General features: G+C 38.5%; 2 protein-coding genes across 13 annotated transcripts in view; one reads left to right on the top strand and one right to left on the bottom strand.

Moving 5' to 3' along the window:
• Positions 1–7487, top strand: part of LRP8 (LDL receptor related protein 8) — a 167750-nt gene extending 160263 nt beyond the window's left edge. For 5 of the 6 annotated variants that reach the window (XM_072041415.1, XM_072041414.1, XM_038182606.2 and 2 more), the window contains 7 exons: positions 516–655; positions 2612–2753; positions 3802–3954; positions 4590–4811; positions 5608–5676; positions 5915–6087; positions 6382–7487. In XM_072041415.1, the coding sequence (XP_071897516.1) occupies positions 516–655; positions 2612–2753; positions 3802–3954; positions 4590–4811; positions 5608–5676; positions 5915–6087; positions 6382–6420 (938 nt within the window). In that variant the 3' untranslated portion in view covers positions 6421–7487. 6 annotated transcript variants of the gene reach the window in all.
• Positions 7488–7572: 85 nt separating this feature from the next.
• The window catches only part of LOC101804476 (nardilysin), a 41134-nt gene continuing 27668 nt past the window's right edge, over positions 7573–21038 (bottom strand). For 3 of the 7 annotated variants that reach the window (XM_072041631.1, XM_038182878.2, XM_072041633.1), the window contains 13 exons: positions 19674–19836; positions 18442–18473; positions 18004–18142; positions 17475–17522; positions 16931–16983; positions 15444–15527; positions 14346–14436; positions 14018–14134; positions 13401–13490; positions 11979–12742; positions 11017–11067; positions 10413–10705; positions 7583–7710 (listed from right to left, as the gene is read on the bottom strand). In XM_072041631.1, the coding sequence (XP_071897732.1) occupies positions 12545–12742; positions 13401–13490; positions 14018–14134; positions 14346–14436; positions 15444–15527; positions 16931–16983; positions 17475–17522; positions 18004–18142; positions 18442–18473; positions 19674–19836 (1015 nt within the window). In that variant the 3' untranslated portion in view covers positions 7583–7710; positions 10413–10705; positions 11017–11067; positions 11979–12544. Of the gene's footprint in view, positions 7711–10412; positions 10706–10752; positions 12743–13400; positions 13491–14017; positions 14135–14345; positions 14437–15443; positions 15528–16930; positions 16984–17474; positions 17523–18003; positions 18143–18441; positions 18474–19673; positions 19837–21038 lie in introns of those variants that run through there. The other 4 variants (XM_072041627.1, XM_072041629.1, XM_072041630.1 and 1 more) reach the window with 4 other exon arrangements.

Here is a 21038-nt window from a genome sequence, read left to right as displayed (position 1 = left end):
GGTAGGAATGTTCCTACCACCAGCATTCCTTCAGTCTGCAGCACAAGGACTTCTGAAACCCAGGACTTCATCACAGAGAACGTGTAAATCTCACAGCTCCCTCAGAGGGATGCTTCATTTCAATCTCAGACATCGTTCTCCAGCAAGAGGCCAAGAACTGAATAGCCCTGAGCGATGAAGCTTCTTGCTCCCTGAGAGGCACTGATGGGGCACCTCTGGGAAGCCCGAAGTGCTGGAAGCCCCACTCCTCCCCGTAACAAAAGAACCTCATTGTACAAAGCTGTTAGCCAGGCACACACACACACCAGAATGTTCCTCCTTTTTAATCTTACTTATAAGGTCTTATCCCAGCATATCTGGGCACTGAATCAAAATCAGAACTAGTGTTAAAAAAAAAAAAAAGGCCCAATAATAAAGAGATTAGTCATGCTGCCAGCAGGAGAAACATGCTGGGCAAGAGAAAAAGAGTTGCAGGAGCTGTGTGTAATTTTGTTTCATTGTGTTTTACTTCTCAGATTTGCTGAATCAGCGTCTCTACTGGGTAGACTCCAAATTGCATTCACTGTCCTGCATTGATTTCAATGGCAGCAACAGAAAAGTTCTGATCTCCTCTGTTGATGATCTGAGCCATCCTTTTGGCTTAGCAGTGTTTGAGGTAAGAGTCAAGAGCGGATACAGAACAGACTGAGTCTGCAAGAGGTCTCAAAGCTCTTCTTGATTGAAAGCTTTGCCTTTTGCATAGCACAGAAAGCTCAGTGAGGGCGTTTGCTGCTATAGAAACCGATTAACCTGGTGTGGGTTCAGCAGGGAAAATTGTTTTCCAAAGCCCTTAATCAGGAGCAGTGCGTTGTCTCGTGCTTTTACCTAATGGAGTACGAGTGAATCCGTGAGGGCAGGTGGTGCCCGGAGCAATGCCTCCCACGTAACTGGGAAATGGTAATGGCTTTCCCTTGATTTGAGTTGAGCCAACTGTCCATGCAAAGGCCAAAACTATTAGTGATGGGCAGGAGACGGCACTTACTGTGATCAGCAGGTGGGACAACCATTTGCTGAGTGCCACTGCAGCATGTCCTGTGTCTTTTGACAAGTCAGACTTTGAAAGGAGCTGCATGGGCTCAGAGCAGCCTCTCCGCCTGCTGCCAAGCACTCTGCTGTTCTCAGCATCTTTGTTTCACACCATGTCTGCATGCTTGTGTTGCGCTTTCCAGTGCTAACAGAATCCTCAGGGGAGGACGGCCCCTTAAATCTTGCTGCGTGGCCTTGCAGGTTGATTGTTTGCATGCTCCCTCTGCCCATCTCAGTATCTGCAGAAGTATCCTCAGAAATGTGCTCACCTGTCTCAGGGGCCTGAAGGCTTCAGTTGGGAGTATCTGCCAGCAAGGTACTCGCAGGGCTCCCCCTGCAGTCAATGTGCAACAGTGCATTGCTGGGTTTGGGGATTTGGCATTAAAAAGGTGTTTTTGTTCACCTAGTTCAGGAAAAGTCAGATAATTCTCGTTCAAGCTGAACTGCTCCAGTTATGATACACAAACCCTGCCACACATCAGAGAAATGTCCCTTGCCAAACAATTACAGCTCTGATCCTACAAAGATAGGCGTCTATTTTCACAAAGGCATTAGGCTTTTCCCATTAGGGAAAGGTGTCTGGTTGGGTCCCTGTTAAGGTGTCTGTCACAACCTCCTGTCCTTTTCTTTCCTGTCTTTTCATTTCACTGAACTAGGCTGGCTTTTGACACAGTAAAACCCTCTTCCTGAAAATCCTTTTTCCTCCTATGCAACGTGTGTGATATCTAGGCATCTGATTTGGTACACAGGTTTCCCCAGGAAGTTGCTGCTCTACAGTTTTATCCTGTATCAGTAGCACTTGGAAGGACCTTTTGGATTATCTAACCTCTGTACACCTTTCCTTATCTGAATGGCTGGCTAGAATAACAGACAAGCCTTTTGCTTTTGATAATTTGCCCTTGTTCTTCAGAAATGTGTCTTTCCTTACTGAAATGTATGTGTTTTTTAGCATGCAGCAGCATATATAGATAAATTCTAACTGAGCAACTAAATACTGTTGAATAACTGCAGTCCTGTACACCTCCTTGACCAGGTACTTTTCAATCACAGCAGGCCTTACCAAAGGTACTAATACAAAAAACAAATAGATACTTATCTTCCAGGTGTGATCATGGGACAGGCTTCTTCACAGACACCTGTTTTACGCAGGTCTTATCTTTGTAAAGGAGAAAAATAGCAGAAGTTTCTAGGGTAGCCCTTTGGGCTTTCATGGACTAAAACCAGAACCAGTCCATTTTTTATTGATTAAAAAAAAGGTTCAGAATCAGAATGGATGCAACTCTTCTGTATGTAACCAATTCCTGCTCCCTCAGGTCAGTCTCATAGCTGCTCAATTTACTGAGCACTCCTATAACCACTGTAGGATTGCTGTGCTTTTAACCATTAGAGCTAACAGTATTTGAAAGAAAAAAGCTGCAGGTAAAACTACCATGAATCTGAGGTGTCCCAAGGCAGGAGAGCAATGGATTGATTTTGTGATTACTGGAGTTTAATCCAGTTTGAATTGGATTTGAACAGGGTCAGAATTTTTATGCATTTCCTGCAGGACAGAGTGTTCTGGACTGACCTGGAGAATGAAGCAATCTTCAGTGCAAACAGGCTGAATGGCTTGGACATCTCTGTTTTAGCAGAAAATCTCAATAATCCTCATGACATCGTGGTATTTCATGAATTAAAGCAGCCCAAAGGTAAGACATGTCATCCTCAGGGTCTCGTGGCCTTAAATCAGACTTATTTGAGCTAGTAAATGAAATGCTTCCTGGTGGTTCTTGATGAGAGAAAAAGCACAGGTAATAATGTGAAATCAATGCCTGATGTTTGAAGTTCCTGCATAATTAATTCCGCAGCAGCACTTATTGAAAAGTCTGCGATTTGTTAATAGCTGTTTAATTAGCATCTTTGATAACAGAGTTACTCTCATCACTCTGATGCGTGCCATTCATTATCTGTTTGGGCTGTGCTGCAGTCTGGAAGTATTATGGCAAGGTGAGCATGAGGAATGGCACTCAGCGCCTGGCTTCGCTAGCAGTAGCAGTGAGGCTGCAGTGGCACAGACTGCAGTGCAGTCCGGTAGCTGGGGAGAGCTGCCTCAATCCCTTGAGAACCTTCACAGCCAGCACTGAAGCTCTTGCCATTTTCACAGCGCTCGTTAAGTGAACTTTTTAGAATGAGGACTGTGTATATCAGGCAACACATGTTGTGTATGTGTCTTCAGAATCTTAAGCAACTGCTAGAACAAATTGCCTTAGCAGAACAGGAAGGCAATTTCTGACACAGGATAACTGTGAAACTACCTAAGAAATTTCAGTGAGGAAAAAATGGCTTACTTCTACCTTCTGTTAATTGTGAAAGAATGTACAGCTGGGCAAAGGCTGCTCTCCTGGTTCAGTATCAGTGTGTGAATGTTCCACATAATTATTAGTGGTAATCAATAAGCCGTTCAAATGTCATCTCTAGTGTGTAGCATTTTGAACTATTGACTTGTGAATGAGTACATGTGATCAAGAAGGCAAACAGAGGGACACGAAGCCCTTTAAACTTTTATTCACTAATCTTTTCACAGTTTTTATGATAGTGTGTAAGATTTGACTCCAAATTGTAAAGATGTTTAAGCAAACCAATTAATTGGGGTAGGGAGTAGAAGAGAGTCTTCTTAGAGGACCTGATGTTTCTTTGCCAAGAACAAAAAATGAATGATTAGGAAAGTAATTTCTCTTTTCTTCCATCTTTGAATAGCTCCAGATTCCTGTGAGCTCAGCCCCCAGCCAAATGGAGGCTGTGAATATCTGTGTCTTCCTGCACCTCAGATTTCTCCCCATTCTCCCAAGTACACGTGTGCCTGTCCTGACAACATGCGGCTGGGTCCAGACATGAAGAAATGCTACAAAGGTAAATACAATGACATTGCTGTTGTGCTGTCCCAGTAAAAACATACTTAAAGTGAAGTACACGTTCCTGATGGTGGAACACAGCCATTAGCTTTTGTATTCCACATAGTTTGAATTATGAGCACAATGTTGTGCTGTTCTTTATTGAAAACCTGCATTATTTTTTGAAAGCGGGAAAAAATAGAGTGAAAAGAGGAAAAAAGTGATTATGCCTAGGACTAAAAGTGTGAATGGTTAATAAATAATAAAAATTCACCACATTAGTGCCCTATAGATACTGGATCTGGAAAGGCCTCATTCATTGCTGATGAGTCTGGTGATTACACCATAGTTTTCCCTAACACACAAATAGTTCCTGGTTCAAGTTCGGTACCTTCCCAAAAACAAGTTTTGCTTTTTCTTTTAACTTCTTAACTATCTTCTAACCAAAGAACTTTATTGCTATTGATAAATAAAGCTTGATTTCAGGTAGCTGCAGGTAAAGAACTATCAGTGCTCTATGTGCAAACTGATTTGGAATTCTGTTTCTGTTCCTAACCAGTAAACATCACAGGATTTCCCAGATTTACCTCACCTTTTGTGATTTTCTTTGTGTATTTGTTTTCACTAAATGTCATGTTCATTTTTGCTTTTCAGATCTTCCAACTACTTCAGCAACTGTACTGGTTTCTAAAACCACAGCATCACGTACCACCACTGCTTCCACCATGACCTCTGCTGGCAGCTCCAATAACACCACTGAAGTCATCCCCAGAGCTGTATCAGAAGCTACAGTTACCACCTCAAGTTTTCATCCAACCCCGTCCATCCTGATCGATTCTGAGATGACCACCGGAAACAGCAATTTGTCACAACACTGTAAGAGAATGAGATTCCTCTTTTCTTTTTCAGTATATACAGTATCACAGAAACTCATGTACCATCAGAGACCTTACCTAACAGCTAACCTATAACCAGGTCAGGTGCAGGCCCATCCTGTTGCATAGCAGGAGAATTAGATGTTCTTTATGCAGACTCCTCTGTTACCATAGCTGACGTGATTCCAGGCACTCAGGATTTTAAGGGCAGGCTTTCATCCCATACCTGTAAAGCTGACTCTAGAGATGAGGTCCTGCAAATTCATACTAGTTCTTGCCCTGTTCCTGCCACTAGTTCAGCTTCAGTGTTGCTGGTAGTGCTGTGTACCTAAATATGGATTGCATCTAGAAAACAAAAAGTAAATCATCCCTATTTAACTAGGATGTCTATTTGGAGTAATAGTGATTCAGTGCACTGTGTACAGCACGTGGGAAAGCAGAATCTGATTTCTAAAATTCATTCTCCTAAGTACTGTTTGTACAAATATCCTTTCAAATGCATTAATTAACCAATCAGAGCTGAGTTCTTTAATCGTCTATGTTTGAAGTAGGTATTTAATAGGTTAATTAATAGGTTTTCATTCCTAATAAGAAACAGCCCTGCCCAGCCCAGACTTGTGTGTATCTGCTTTTTATCTTTCTCCCTGATTATTTTATTGCAAAACTTTTTGTAAACTCTTTGATAACAAAAACTTCCCGATAAGCTGAAAGACAGTTACTAACATAAAACATTCTTTAGATATGACCTTAAAGCCAGCAAACAAGTGAAATGATCAGCAATACCTTTGTAATTGCAGATTCCAATAATGGTCAAGGCTTTGATTCAACTGTGACAGCAGCTGTTGTTGGAATTGTCATTCCTGTTGGTAAGCTGATTTGATTTTAATATTTCAGTATGGTCTCCTTCAAAGTTTGTATAAATAGACTCCTCTGACTTTCAGGAGTCTGGGGGTGGGAAGGAGTAGAGGAACTACTGAAATGATGCAAAGTGTTCTGGCCTTCAGACAGTTGTACAAGGACTGATGGGAGCATCCCAACAGATTCCTGCGCTCCACACAGAACTAGCTCACCTAGCTAACAGCAGTTTCTCTCCCCTTTCCTCAGTGGTTATTGGCTTGCTGTGCATGGGAGGATACCTCATCTGGAGAAACTGGAAACGGAAGAACACTAAAAGCATGAATTTTGATAATCCAGTATATAGGAAGACAACAGAAGAGGAAGATGAGGATGAAATCCACATTGGGCGGACTGCCCAAATTGGACATGTCTACCCAGCAGTAAGTACCTGAGGAACTTGCTGACAGCGGTTGACTTTGTTGAGGGATTATGTACAGAATTAGCTCCACCTGATTCCATTGTTGGTTATTTGATATATAATGACAAAAAAGAGAACTTTTTAATATTTCAATAATCACAGAATAGGCAGAAACCTAGATTTATAGGCAGCATATGTAGTATATGAGATTTTTAACAGGAAACCCAACTTAGAACCAAATTTTGATACTGTTGCTAATGCATCAAAATTCACAAGTCAAAACTTTCTCCTTAAGTGTGTTTTTCTTCCTTCACAGCGTGTAGCGTTAAGCCTAGAAGATGATGGGTTGCCATGAGGATACAGTTGCTGCTCCAAACAGAACGCACTGAACAAATTTGCTGTGGATCACAAAACCTGCTTCTTCTTTTTAATTGTTATTTATGTTGCAGAAGGGTAACCACAAAGTTATAATGAACAGCAAACATCCAAAGGATGTGAGAGTTTTGTATGTATAATCTTTTATACACATTTTAACTTGTTGCACTACCCATTTGTGATAGTCAATAAGCAACTGCTGAGCTACTAACTCAATGTACATAACCAGCCAGGCTGAAGGTTCAGTAGCTATTGCTTTATTTTAAGACTATATTTATAGATATTTTGTAAATATATTGAATATGCTTTGTGGCTATCCATCAACATAAGTAAAACAAATTCTGTACAGGCAGTTTAGAAGTATTTATTAACAAAGTCTGGATTATAAGATCTGATCTGTAAATATAGTAGAGGGGTGAGAGTATTTATTTTTTGTATGTTTGGCTTGCTGTGCATAGATTATCTGTGTATATCTATCTAGTGTAGATAGATATAGGCATATAAATATATACATATATATAAATATATACATATATTTTAAAACTACTACGTTTATGAAAATTAGGGATAATTGAATTTTTACAGGATGTTTGAAGTTTGCTTTGAAATCTAAAGACAAAGCAAGAAACAGCTGTACTATAAGATAGCTGATAAATGAAGCACTCCCATAACAAACAGAGCTCCTGTTTTCCAAGCTGGCTTGCAAGGGTTGCTTTTATATAATTTCTAGTCTAGCCAGGCTCATCTGCAGTGCTTTTAACTGAAGAGCTATTGCTTATAGCATTTCAGTCAGGAAGAATTCCTACAGAGCCCAGTTTTTCCATTTTGTATTGTTGCTTTTTACAGTTTGGTACAAAGTTGGTTCAGCATATTTTTACTTGTTTTCTAAACATAAATCTAAATGCTTTTCCCCACTGATCATCTCACACCATTCAAATTAGTTTAGAATTAGTAGATTAGCCATATACTTTCAGATACCTAAAATGAGCTGTCCTATCTAGCTCATCAGGAAAAAGAAAAAAAATAAAAAAAAAATAATAAAAAAAACCACAACACACAATAACAGTTAATTTCTTGCCTCCTACTCTTACTGATTAGGAGTCCAAATTTAGAAGAGGCTGTGGGGTAGTGTCTTGACTCACCATATGTAGAACGTGAATGCTTACAAGCAGCCTGCACCATGGCAGATCCGATGTAACACAGAGCACTACACAAGGAGGTTAAAAATTCACAGCTTTGTCAGTAGCTGATTCCTGTAATTGAAAGGTATCTGAAGAAATAAAACATCACAGGAAGAAAAAGTTGTGAGCGTTCTGCTACGCTAATAACTGCCTTTCATTTGCTACTGTTCCCAAACTTTGTTTCTCTCTCCTGCCAGGCCTCAGTAGCACAATGCTGTTTTACCATCGTCTCCCAAGACAAAGGAGGCTAAAATATGCACTGTTTCTCCCAAGATAATTACAATAAACAATGTAGATCAAAATAGTTTTACATAATCCTGCCTGTTTCTGCAGCAATACGGAGTCAGGATACTCATATTTACCCATTTACTGGTGCAGTTATTTCTCTTTTTTTGGTCTCCTTCTGTTGAAGAATGTAATTTGTGCTTGCTTGTGATTCCAGGATACTGCTTTAAGGAGAAATACAGAGCAGCATGTCTCTCACCATACAAGCTTCCCTTCCCTTCACAATTGCTATTTTTTCAGTTCCCGTAGAACATTTAAAGTCTGTGCACTGAGATGGAAGACCCTAGTAAGGCTTTGCATTCAGGTTTGAAACACTTTCTATCAAAACCGCTGCAGCTCTTTGTCAGCAAGTGCTGTTCCTCCACTTCAAAAGGCAAGTTCACGCTCTCCTGTGCTTTTTTCAGACAGCTCGTCACACCAACGGGGCATTCTCCAAGCTGGTGGTTTTCATCTATTCCATCTAGCACAGAGAGCTGGCCATTTTCCTACCTTTGTCTTTCTCTCATTCAGTTGTCATGGGGTGATGGGATTTGGCTGGGTCATTCAGTAGAAAACCCGATGGTTTTCCTCATTTCATCCTATGAGTTAAAAATCCTAGAAAGTGAATATATCCACCTAGCACTGCATATTGGATAGCACCTCCCTGAACTGTACCAAAAGCTAGAGAAATCTTCCTAGCATTTTTTGCATCAATCACAGCTTTTGTAACTTTTGTCACACTTTTGTCAAGTGAGTAGAAGAAGCTATTCCTGATTATATTTTTTTCTTTTTTTTTCTTTTTTTTTCTTTTTGGGAAAAAAAAAATCACAGTATAATCTGAGCTGGACTTTGATTCTTGACTAAAAAAAGGGAACAAGGTGTCTAAAGCCCTAGTGTATGTATTACAATACCTGCACTCAAAATACTCACTTTATAGCCTGTGTATAGACAGTGTCTAAACGATCAAGCATCCTTCTATTCAAATTTTAGATTTAAAGGCAGTAAAGAAAATGACTGAGAAATCCACTTACTGTTTTAAGGTATGAAGCTCTGTTTCTGCAAATTCATGCACTGTGTGCATGATGAAAAAAGAGAAAAGGCTGTGTGTGATAACACTGTAACTAACAGACATATGTAAATATATTTGGAAGTTCTACAGTTTTGATACTTTTTTAAGAACACATACACACAAACTTGTACAAAAGGCTGCAGGTTTGGGTTTTTTTTTTCAAACCATTGTAAATGAACTCAATGTGCAGTGTTGATTTCAACCTTTGCAGATTTATAACTACTGAAAAGTCAAACACCAAATTTGTTTTTTAAGAAATTAATTATTTTAAATAACGGTTCAGATTGTTAGGATGATATTTAACATTGTAATCACTTCTGATCTCTGTCTTGTCAAGTTCTGTTAGAGTAAGTTCTTGCTTGGTGCCTTTTGTGTTTCAGTTTTGCTATGGACAAAAGGACCAGGGAGGGGCGGGGGAGGGATCTGCTCTGTGTAACATTTGCTGTACTTACATAAATAAGGATTACTGAAAACCAAATGAATACATTTGTAAAACAGTGCACTGTTTCTATAGAAAGATTAAATTTTTTTTATCTGGGCCTACTGACCTAATTCCGTTATAGCACTTACACCGCCGTCTCTTAGACCTGGTACTATGTTATATTTTGGTTCGCATTTTCCTTAATTCTTAACTGCCCAACCTGGAAGCAGGACTTGGGAGCCCTGTTGTATAACTTAGCTGTTCTCTTCAGCTTCACTCACATCTTTAGTAGCTACAGCATCACAGCAAGAACACTTAAACGTAGACCATGAACTGCTTTGAATGAACACACTTTTTTTCAGAATTATCTTCTGCCACTTAGGTTTTGGCCATCTTCAAGTTACATGAAAAATAGCATCTCATTTGTTATTTCCTTGGACTAAACAATTATTTTAATTACATCAGTGATTGACATAAGTCAGCAAACCTTGCAGTGCTACACTGGTCCTTACCCACTTAAGAAGAACACCAAATTTTAACAGGTAGTCTTTTTTTTTCCCCTCCAAGTTTTTGTGATCCTATACTGTATTAACAATAAAATATTTTGTTTCACTTTCTACACATAGAATGAGATATGAGATAATTCATACTAATTCTGTGCTGAGTACTTTCCTTAGGAGGCTGTGCCACTGCACTTACAGATGTAACCCTTTAGTGTTCACATCATTTATGCAGCCTGATTAGCTTTAGCTTTTGGCCTTCTGCTGGAGTACGTCCCCATCATTCCTTACACTGAGTTTGCACGCCACCAAAGGAAGCCTTTCACTTTGTGAAACACTTTTAAATGTCACAGCCTGTCCTTCAAGAATGGAGCTAGAGCCATGGACTAGTGCAAGTTGTTTTTTTTTTTACTACTTCACTACAGGCAGTTATAGAGTATAGCATACCCAGTGCTAATTTCAGTTGTCTCAACATTGGAGGAATAACATGCTGGCCAGCTCAAAACACTAATTAACAAATTACATGCTCACACTTACTTTGCCAGTCCCGGTACCTTCTATTCAAGCAGCTACAACAGGAGCACTTCGTAAGCATGTGCAGTGACCTTGGATGCTCTGGAAACAGCACACTGGTTGATGATGGTATCTGTAGAGGCCCAAAGTGCCAGCTGCTTGACATTTCTTGTGGCTTACCCTGATGACAATAGCCAGGGCTTCCACACTTTGAAGCTGTGTGTTTCTACAACTTGCAGGATCATTTCCTGTGGTTTTTCTCAGCTAGCAAGTCTAGTACATTTGAGGATTTTTTTTTTCTGCCTGAATAGTAGGAGCTGATAACAAAAAAAAAAAAAAAAAAAAAAAAACACACACAAAAAGAGAGTTATTTTTGCAACAACATCTATGAGACAAAATACAAAGCCGGTGCAGGGGGAGGAAGGTGAGGAGACATGTAACAAGCACGCTAGTTAGGGTGTAACACCAATTCTGCTTTGCAAAGAAAAGGGGTTTCCCACCCCATTGCAAACCACACATGCCAAAAGCACCAACAAGGGACGTGCTGCAATATGCAGTCCATAAAAAGGGTCTTAAAAGAGTTCACCATGCAAGGATTGAACTGCACCATGAAACTTGCATCACTTACCAGGAAACTTCTCAGCCAACTCACTGAGTAAATCCTATTCAGGGTTTTTATCTGCCAATCAAATAATTAATTAGTTCCAACTGTAGCAATTTATTTTTCATATATTTACTCCCCCACTGGGACACAGCTGAAAGCACGTACATTTGTTTAATTTAAGACATTACAAATAAGGCATAATGGAAAACCTTATGACTGAATGTTCCAGAAAAATCACAGAATCTATATAGTTGCTAATAAGGCACAGAAATAAATAAGATCTAAGCAAAGAGAATACTGCAATAATGCTTAGAAGATAAACCGTACTTAGAAAGTAATGTTTATGTATGAGTTTTGATGACAGGAATTTGAAGTCAAATTTTAGACTTCCTGCAATAATGAAAATCTGACAAATGATTGGAAATTTGCATTCAATTATTTTGCATTCAATTATTATTCACAATGTCTGATGGGCATCACATTTAAAAGCCTGGCCCCATGATTTGATATTAAAGGCTTCAGTGGTAATAAAAGTAGTGAAGACATTTATAATAAAAACTTTTTCAAACACATCAAAGGCTGGAAGCCTGCAAAGAGCAGGTGAGGTTAACAGAATCTGTTGCTGTAGAGGAAATCCATGATGAACATGTATTTTTAATTTTGCATGCAACCTTGAGCTTCACGGCTCAAAAAAGGCCTAATGTAGCCGGAAAAGATACTGAGAAGGTCAGCAAGGATAATCAAAAGAGCTTGTACATTTTTCAAAGCCTCAACTTGGAAAAAAACAAAACAGAGGATATACAATACCCAGATATACAACCATTATTCCCTAGCACTTTCTCTGCACCATTAATTATTCCCCATTTCTCACAATACCAGAACTTGAAGGCATGCAGTAACATTTAATCAGATAGCAGGTTCAAAATACATGAAAGAAAATACTCTTCACAGAATGCATAAACAAGTGGCACCCTCTGCAACGCTACCTTGTGAGTAGGTCTGTCCGTGGCTGTGCTATACAACATTTCAGCTGCACCTTCTGGACGATGAAGAATCCAAACTGAGAAGCTGAAAGCTGGGCACACAGCAAGCAAGGATACTCTATACAGTCAGTGCTCTTGAAGGCTTTCCTAAGCATCCATTGCTAGCTACTATCAGAGGTGAGAAAGGGTAGATGGAGTGTTGTCAGATCCCGTAAGAGTCCTGATGATCACAGAAATAAGAAGAAAAACAACTAGGAGAAGTTTTTTTTGTTTGTTTGTTGTTGGTTATTATCTTATTTTTCTATAGAATATATGGAAATTTGGTTAGAAAATGGAGTAACTGAAGCTTATCATAAATATTGTCCATGTGAACAGCGCAGTTCATGGACCTCTTCATGGGGAGCCGTAACAACTGCAGGCCCTTCTTCATTCTTTAATCTCTGTAACATGAGGAATGAACTTACCCAAATTCACTGACACTATATGTTCCCTTACAGAACATACCTGATCTGGAACAGTCCCAAATTAAAGATTACTTAACACTTTAGGGCACAGAAACAAGCTAAAATTTATTGTAAGATCTTATGATAAGGAAGAAGATTAAGGGTTGATGTGAAATCTTTGATGTGCCTGATGAAAGCAGTATTTTTCATATAGGAAGATGGGGGTAAAAACATTAATTGAGGGTGTTCACCAAGCAGTGGGCCCTGTACACCTAAGACAGCTGCAAATTCTGAGTCCTGTTCTTGCTCACCATATCCAACAACCTGAAAAATTCAGAGACCAGACAGTTACCAGAAAGGCAACAAGAAGTGGATGGTAAAAAATCCAAACCAAGCTTTAACCATATTTTATAAACCAGTGTAGCAAAACTGGAGTACAAAGCAGTCAAATTCAACATTCTGAATCTGTAGTCTAGGCTGCCTCCATCATCAACAGACAATGCTTTCAGGTAGTGTTTCAACCTCCCTGTCTTAACATGGGAGAAGTATCCTCTATCTCTAGAGGAGCCTCTGTCCACTAGGGACAAAAGCAGCTTAACTACATGGCTAATGTTAAAATAATTGAAGTTGATGAGATCAATCCTACCACCCACAACTACAGGGATAAACACTAGTACAGAATTTCACAACTTTCCTGCAACTTTCAGAGTTCTTAAGTCAAGGACTTAAGTAGCAGCAGGATTTCAGAGACTGACGTCCACTGTAACATTGGTAATTCCAGCATTTAACTGTTATATTTCAGGATTCTAAAACTTCATAACCGTTTTCAGAGCACAGCACTTTAAAAATGGGTAGTCAGAGCATCATGAAGAAGAAAAGAAAATACCTTGAAATTTAGTTAAGACAGTCAAATTGCATCTTTCCTAAAAAGAAATAATAAAGGAAAAGTGTCCAATATAGCACTGATTGCAGATGTACTTACATGTATACTGAGTGTTCTTCTATCTTTTCCCCTAAGAACTTGGAACCATTCAATGAGATCTTCTTTGGTAAGTGATTTTAATGCTTCAATCTAAAACCCACAAAAGAATACTTAAGACATTGTTGTGTTTTGGTTTTTTTTGTGTGTGTGTGTTTTTTTTTTTTAAGACATTGTTTTAAAAGCGAATGGGATCGCTAACATTAAGGATCACTGCAAACATCTTTATAAGCCTTATGCTTTACGAGCTTCTGTACTCCAGCACCAAGTACAAGCCTAATAACTAAACAGCAAGGTCTGTCAACAGCATTCTCTGATAGAACTACTAGCCAGTGCTTAAGAAGAATTAACCTGGATTGGTATAAATTCTGTGAAATAATTCTGAATTATTACTACTATTCACCTTGAAGCACACTGCATAATGCCTTCAAAAAAATAAGAAGCCATGAACAGACCAGATTTAGATGTAAATTCTTTATACCATGCTGGCCATCATTGTTGTTTGCTTCACCTGTTTGTTAAAACACTTTATAATAATAAAGTTAATAATACACTTTCTATTCAAAAATCTAAAAGGCTACTATACATAACAATATGATGAGTTAAATTAAAATCCTTACCTCACAGGCGAGCCTGTCAAAAAGATACTGCTGACTTATAATTTCCTTCCAATGTCTATCCATTTCTCCACCAAGAAAAGTATCTTCACATTCTTTAGCATTGATTAGAGAACAGACCTGTAAAAATACATTTTTATTAAAATTCATACAGAGAAGCCAAGAGCCCTGAAAAAGAACTGGAATTCAGTCCCCCAAAGTCACAAAACAAAACTAGGGAACAGTATCAGTTTTTCTTTCTTCCTCTCCAAGCTGGCTACCTGGTTTGTTTGTCAATAAATCAAGACGAAAGAGCCTGTGGAGGTTTACTAGACTGCTTCTTTCTGATTACCTGAGCATGAAATGCATCTTCAGTTAAAAGTTTCATTTTTTCTTCAAAGTACAACAGAAATTCTTCTATTTTCTTGTCAACAAATTCAGAACTGAAGGGAGACGAAGGAACAAAGTTATAGACAATGCTGTTAACTTTCAGATTCAAATGTCTTCTATACCAGAACTGAGTGCTTCTATGCTCATTCAGTCAGGAGAGGGAAAACCTTCACAGTTTACCTCTCTCAGGCAACATCTGACCAAAAACCTTCATGTCTAGGCTGCTAGTAAGGCCACAGTACCACTTCTACACCTGTGCCTGGCTTTCTGTCCCTCTCATTTGCTGTGGCTCTTTCTGGAGCATCCTTCTCCAGGAAACATCTAATATCCCTTGCGTAAAATGCATTATCCAGCACAGCCACTTTGACTGCACACTATGGGTGGGTGATCATGCCACTGTGAGCTGAGTAAGAGGTACTCTCTGAAAGCTGGGATGTTTAACTTCCACTCTTTCCTTAAGACAATTGTGTGAAACTGCAAAACTCACTTACAAAATAGTAGCAGTCTTCAAATCAAAACAGAAGTATCATCATCCAAAAAGATGCATACAAAGTTGTTCTGGCACTAAAACTAACAGCTCTTAACAAATGTTTGTTGTTTTTTTTAAAATCAGTAAGTTAATAATTTCAAAACAGATGTTTTAGGTGGTTTTGTTTCTCACACAGGCTTGTTTACTGTGAATAAGAGAATCTTAACAGACCAAAAACAAACAATGCAATGAGAAAAAATATCTTTTTACCAAAAAGGGATGAAAAAGACACTAATAGTCTGTGATATCATATAAAGACTACATGCAGTAGAGACTTCAACTATATAACATTATTTCTACTTCCAAAACTGACAGCTAAACATGCCTGTATCACTGTACCATAAATATAAGCACTGTAAGAACAAGAAATCTTAAATCTTAGTTGAATAATTTCATTGTGAGAATTCTTGTAACAAATATCTTATTCAGATAGGAGCAGATCTGCACGTGCCAGCTCTGAATCTCAAAGCTCTCAAAACCCGAAGATGCATATGCCAGAAATCCAACCACTGTAAAATCAGGAAGACTTACTTGTGCTTGGTTGCTTGTGTTGTTACACTTATGGAAAACCCAATAATCCCAGAATTATTTCTATAGGCCGGGTACACATGGTAGCTTAAATGAAAGAGATAGGGGAAGGGAAGACTTGATTACAGAAGCAAAGATCACTTAATATTCATAATTTTAACAACAAAGTAAAAACATTACTAGTGCTTAGACTTAACATTTCCCATAAGGCTACTAACACCAAATATTCCTAAAGGGTTAACTTAAAAACATATGCAAATACTAAGAGGAATAACCTTTTCTAAGTTCAGTCAATCTCCTACAGCTCTGCTTAATGTTTTTATAAACAGGCTTAGATAATTATATTCTAAGAATTCCTGCAAATGAGATACAAGACCACGAATGGTCCAAGTCGGGCTGTCATCAATCCAAATGAAACTATTTTTTAGGCATCTGCAGTTAGCAAGTGCCATCACTGAAGCCATGTCGTGTTTCTTGCTGGTTAAAATGGACAAGATGAGTGTGGCTAAGCTGTCAGTGCTCATACATGAAGTTCCTGACAGGATGTAATGTATGGACTAATTGAATAGCAAATAGCTGTTTAAACTCCTAGGAACACCATAATTAAATATCCCTTTTTAGGAATAGCATATTTTCTACTGACTCCATGAAGGATATTCATACCTGCACCAAAAATACCCCTCTCACCACTGCAGCCATTGACCTGTCTCCCAGCATTCAATGAGCAAAGAACCATGTGAGATACTCTTCCAGCAAAGATTTGATGCTTCTTCAGTTGATTTTTGTTTATCAAGAAACAGATTTTTTTTTAAATGCCTTCAAGTCTACCTTCTGATTTAGACACTAAGAATAATGAAAAAATTAACCTCTCCATGGAAGCTAACCTTGATTGTGAACTTTACAGGGTTTACAGCCTGAAAAAAAGCACAAAATCTTTTTGACAGCATCTAGCGTTTCTCATTATTTTGCCTTAGCTATCAACATCAGCCCAGGACATAGCTACAAGTGAACACCAACATCTTAGGCATCACAGCTTATATGTGGACAACCGCTAGATGCAGAACACTTTGTTTTTCTTTCTTCAGTTGTGTTATCAGTTTACAGGAGGCTTCTTTGTGTAATTTCAATATATAGAGCACTAAAACAATTACACCAGAGAAGGCAGGGTATTCACAACATGAACACTGGCATAGATCCAGACTCTAAATATTACAGATACACACAGATTGGAATGCACCCCAAGCATTTATGCAGTTATGTGCAATTAAAGAGAGGACATGGGCCCATCTGTAGACCTAGAAAAATTAACTAAGAAGCTGTGACAGAAACATCTAGTGACAATGCTGTATTTGCTTGTAGTATATTACCCTGGACTTTCAGCTACACTATTCCAGGAATTAGCTAGTTTCCCATAGCAACAAGGTAATGGGACTGATTGTTCAGGAAGAAAACAGCTGAATGGGAACTATACCTTCTGACAGTGAGCTTACCCAAGTGTTTCTTTGGTTCGCAGGAAATTGAAACAAGGCTCCTCCATGTGCATCTGAAACACAGCTTGAATTTATTCAAAATGTTCTCCTGTTCATAAGAGTAAATGTTTTACCACACCCACACTATTTCAGCCCTTGTGCACAGGCATGATCAAATCAAGGAAGTATGGACTAAACCCACTACACCTCCTCCCAACTTCTCCTATCCTCAAAGATTTAGGAATAAATTAACACAGTTAAATCTATGCCCCTTCAACAGGATAAATGGAAAATTAACCTTCACACTGTCATTTTATAACAAATATATTTATTAATTCTTAAGTGAAACAGTGCATTGTTTGAAGAACCATCCCAGAACAGTCCCAAGTACTTACCTTATAGAAGGGCAAGTAGGCTACAACAATCACGCATGTCACAGGAGTTAGTGCTTTATCTTAATGTTAACCATTACTTATCCACGTACTGAGCATTGCATTGTATGTAAATGCAGCCAGTACACAAACCAGTAAGCACTCATGATTTGTTAGAAAACATCAAAACTTACCACAAGCAACTCTGTAAGAACACATTCTCTTAAACTCCTTGCCCCAGCCTAAAAACAAACAAATCCAGCACAGATTGACTTCGGCATTAAATGCTCAGTAAGTTATCATACAAAGCAACAAGCCAACAATTTCTGTTTTTCTATTGTAAAAAGTAAGTAGTTTCATTTGTTATCCACTACATGGGTAGGAAGGCTAACTAAAGGGGAGGGTGGGACTTCAACTGCCCACCAAGGCAAGAAAGGTAAGAAAGGTGACAAAAGCAAGACTGGATTGGATGGGATATGAAAACGCAAAATACATACATTGAAAATAATCAATCACAAAATAATATAGGCTGTAATTTCATCAAGGACTTTAGTAGGTCTTGTGCAGAGGAACTGCACTTACAAAATCACTATCATTCAGTTCTCTTTCCCTGCACAGCAATCACGCGGACTGGTTCTGCATTGATTGCTCTTTGAATTGTGCCCACACAGCAAATTACTACAAATAATACAAACAACTACATGCAAAACTCTAATGCCCTACCTGATAATACACCGTCACTTCAGAGTTGGCATCCCCTTTGTTGAGAGTTTTCACCTTGCAGAGCAGGTGTGTATTTGGCAGATCCACCACCCGGAACTGCACAGGGCAGGGGTGGGCCAGGGGAGCAAACTGGAGCTTTCTGAAGGGAGCACAAAGAGAAAAGTGTCAGACACCTGCTCACGTCTCAGCCAAGAACAATGAGCCAGGCTTCACAATCCAGATACCACGGTGGTCAATTCACATTGTTCCCCTCCCCTTAAAATTCCTTCCTATTTAAATGAACAGAAGAAAAACCATAAGGTTTCTAGAATAAAGTTATATACTTGAAAGTCTTAAATCAATTTCAATTGTGCTTTCAGTTTTCTTCCCACCCTAGCCCACGCTTTCCCTCCAGGAAAGTATAATTGAAGGGGAACTGTGTGGGAATCAGATACTCACGCAACAACACAACGCAGAAAACCTTTTGCTTCCTAGGAAAGAAAATGTACAATTAGTTTAACTTCAGAGATGAGAATTATTAGTCTTAATATACACTGCCAAGTTCAGGAAGGCATCGATTGCCTTGTTCCAGAACCCTTGCCAATGATCTGTGAATCTTCAAAGCTCTTGAAGATGACAAATTCTGCTCTCTTCTACTTTGCAGGGGAAAGAAAATAAAAGTAAAAAATACTTCAACATAATTTCTTGCTTGGGCATTTGTAGCCTTTCCCCAATAAAAACGTGGCAGCAAAAAAAGAACCCATGGAAGATGTAGACAGTGTAATACAACTTTGAATAGAAAGGAGACCAGATACAAGAAATCTAGAGGAGGAACCTCTCTTGCATGCTATGATGAAATACTTGGAATGAAACCCCAGCTCTGGTTGAGGGAAAGGCAGCAAACAATGGAACAGAAGAGCACAAGAAGACAGGTGACTACACGGTAGGTGTAAAGGATACCCACCAGCACAAAACATAGTTTAACTCTGCGATAACTACGCCTTTAATCTTCAGCTTAACTTTCAAGCAACGTGCCACAACAATAACTCAGCAATTACCAGAACCTCTATTTCCAATAATACTTTGACAAAAGTTTCCATGAATCTGCTTCTTTATTGTTAAAACAGTAAGCTTATCTGTCTACTGAGAAGCAGAGGCAACCTTGTATAAGTGGATCTGTGGCTAAACCTTGGCATGATCAGGTTTTTAAAAACTAAGACTTATGGCCTGTAGACAAAGCTCTTCCACATGAATTACGATTGAGAGATGTTAAGCTGCACTGCTGCATTTGACCTTGTCATTTGGCTGTATTACACCACAAATTTAGCAAGAAAATCAAGAGCTACACATTTGAAATTCCACTTGAAATACAGTGGAACACTGCCTGTGCAAAGACTGATCAGCTTTTAACATAAACTGCAACACAGAAACATACATGAGAAATAGAACAATTATATATCATGTTTAGTCAACACAGGAGTAAAATAGCAAGTGTCCTAGATTATATTGGCACTCTCAGGCCACCTGGATCTGCTAAAGTACTGGTGAAAAATAGGGCTGGCAAAATGGTTAGTAATAAGGTTTGCTGTAATTATGTTCAAAATAATTAAACGCAGCTATTTTACTAAAAGCGAACAAACAAACAAAAAAGACCAAAAACTGCAGATCCCAAATTTCATTGTCAAGCTTACCTGACATGTTAAGTTTCCTTGTGCTAAACCCTCCACAAATAGCTGTGATTTGAAAGCCTTAACAAAAGACGATAAAGACTCTGCAGAAATGCCCTTCAATAATCTCTGGTATTTATCTATGATAGGCCACTTGCCATGCTCCAAAATTACATGACATAGGTCTCTATAAGAAAAAACAAAAAAAAAAAATTCAGAACTTTGGCAAGAAAAAATGTAGTTGACTTTACCCAGAAACATCAGATATTGGCCCCCCAAAAAAAACAAAGCAAGCATGAAACTACTGACAAGAATCAAAGGGGTTAATAAAATACAGGGTCTCAAACTTTTAAGCAAGAAATTCACGCATAGGATTAAGAATTTTCACCTTTGTATTAAACACTGTACCTATCATCACACAAATACTATTCTGCAGTACATCATTCAGAGAGGTCACTAAAAAATTGGAGAGGTTTTAGCAGAAACCTAAAAAAATATAATTGTTAAAAGTATTAAAAACATAAGAAAGTATTTTATACTGAAAGCTTTGCCATTCTTCTCATAAGCCAAACTGTGACTTGATCATTGACTTTAAGCAAGTCTCCAATTTTTATTTAATTGAGGGGGGGGGGGTACATTCTTCAATAGTCTTTGGTGTGGTTATGTAAGCCTGTTCAGAAGCACAACTGAGAACTGTGAAAAGGGAAGGAGTTATAGAAAGCACCCTAAAAAACTGTTTGCCTTCCTGAGTTACAGAGTCTTTGTAAATCTCATTGCAATAAAAACCAAATCAATAGGAAAATCAGTCAGTGTCGCTATAGAAATATTTGAAGCCAAAAAGCCAACGATTTAGAAAAATAACATTTTGCTGAGAAACTGCATTAGCAAAAAATGATCCAACATAAGACAACCACAATATATCTTCCACTATACTGAATTTTTAGAGATGATATTTACCATTGGATTGCCTTTTTGCTGAAGTTGATTTTTTAACACACAGTGGAATTTCCAGTAAACTGGCTAACTCAATAATGGTTTATACAATTATTTGATGCACTTATCTCCCTCATTCTTCAGGGACCTATGCACTGTTTGTGCTACCTGTACAGCAGCCCACAAAAGGCTCAGTTTAATCCTAGATATTGGAGCAGAGCCTTTTAATCTACAGGTACACAAAAGTCTTTGAATTTCAGTTAGTCAATTCAAGCCAAAATCCTACAAAGACAACATAATGTACAAATGACAAACTAATTTTACAAAAGTGTCAATAGCTATTAGCGATATGAATGCTACAAAATCCTTTAGCTTCAATTTAGTATCTGAACACTCTTTACCTTCATAACAAGAGCAAGGCCAAAGAGTAGCAACCTCTAACTGCTCCTGCAGATA

This window comes from Anas platyrhynchos, chromosome 8 (assembly GCF_047663525.1).
Source record: "Anas platyrhynchos isolate ZD024472 breed Pekin duck chromosome 8, IASCAAS_PekinDuck_T2T, whole genome shotgun sequence".
NCBI lineage: Eukaryota > Metazoa > Chordata > Aves > Anseriformes > Anatidae > Anas > Anas platyrhynchos.
The sequence above is the reverse complement of the archived record's forward strand: the minus strand, read 5'-3'. Positions and strand labels throughout refer to the sequence as shown.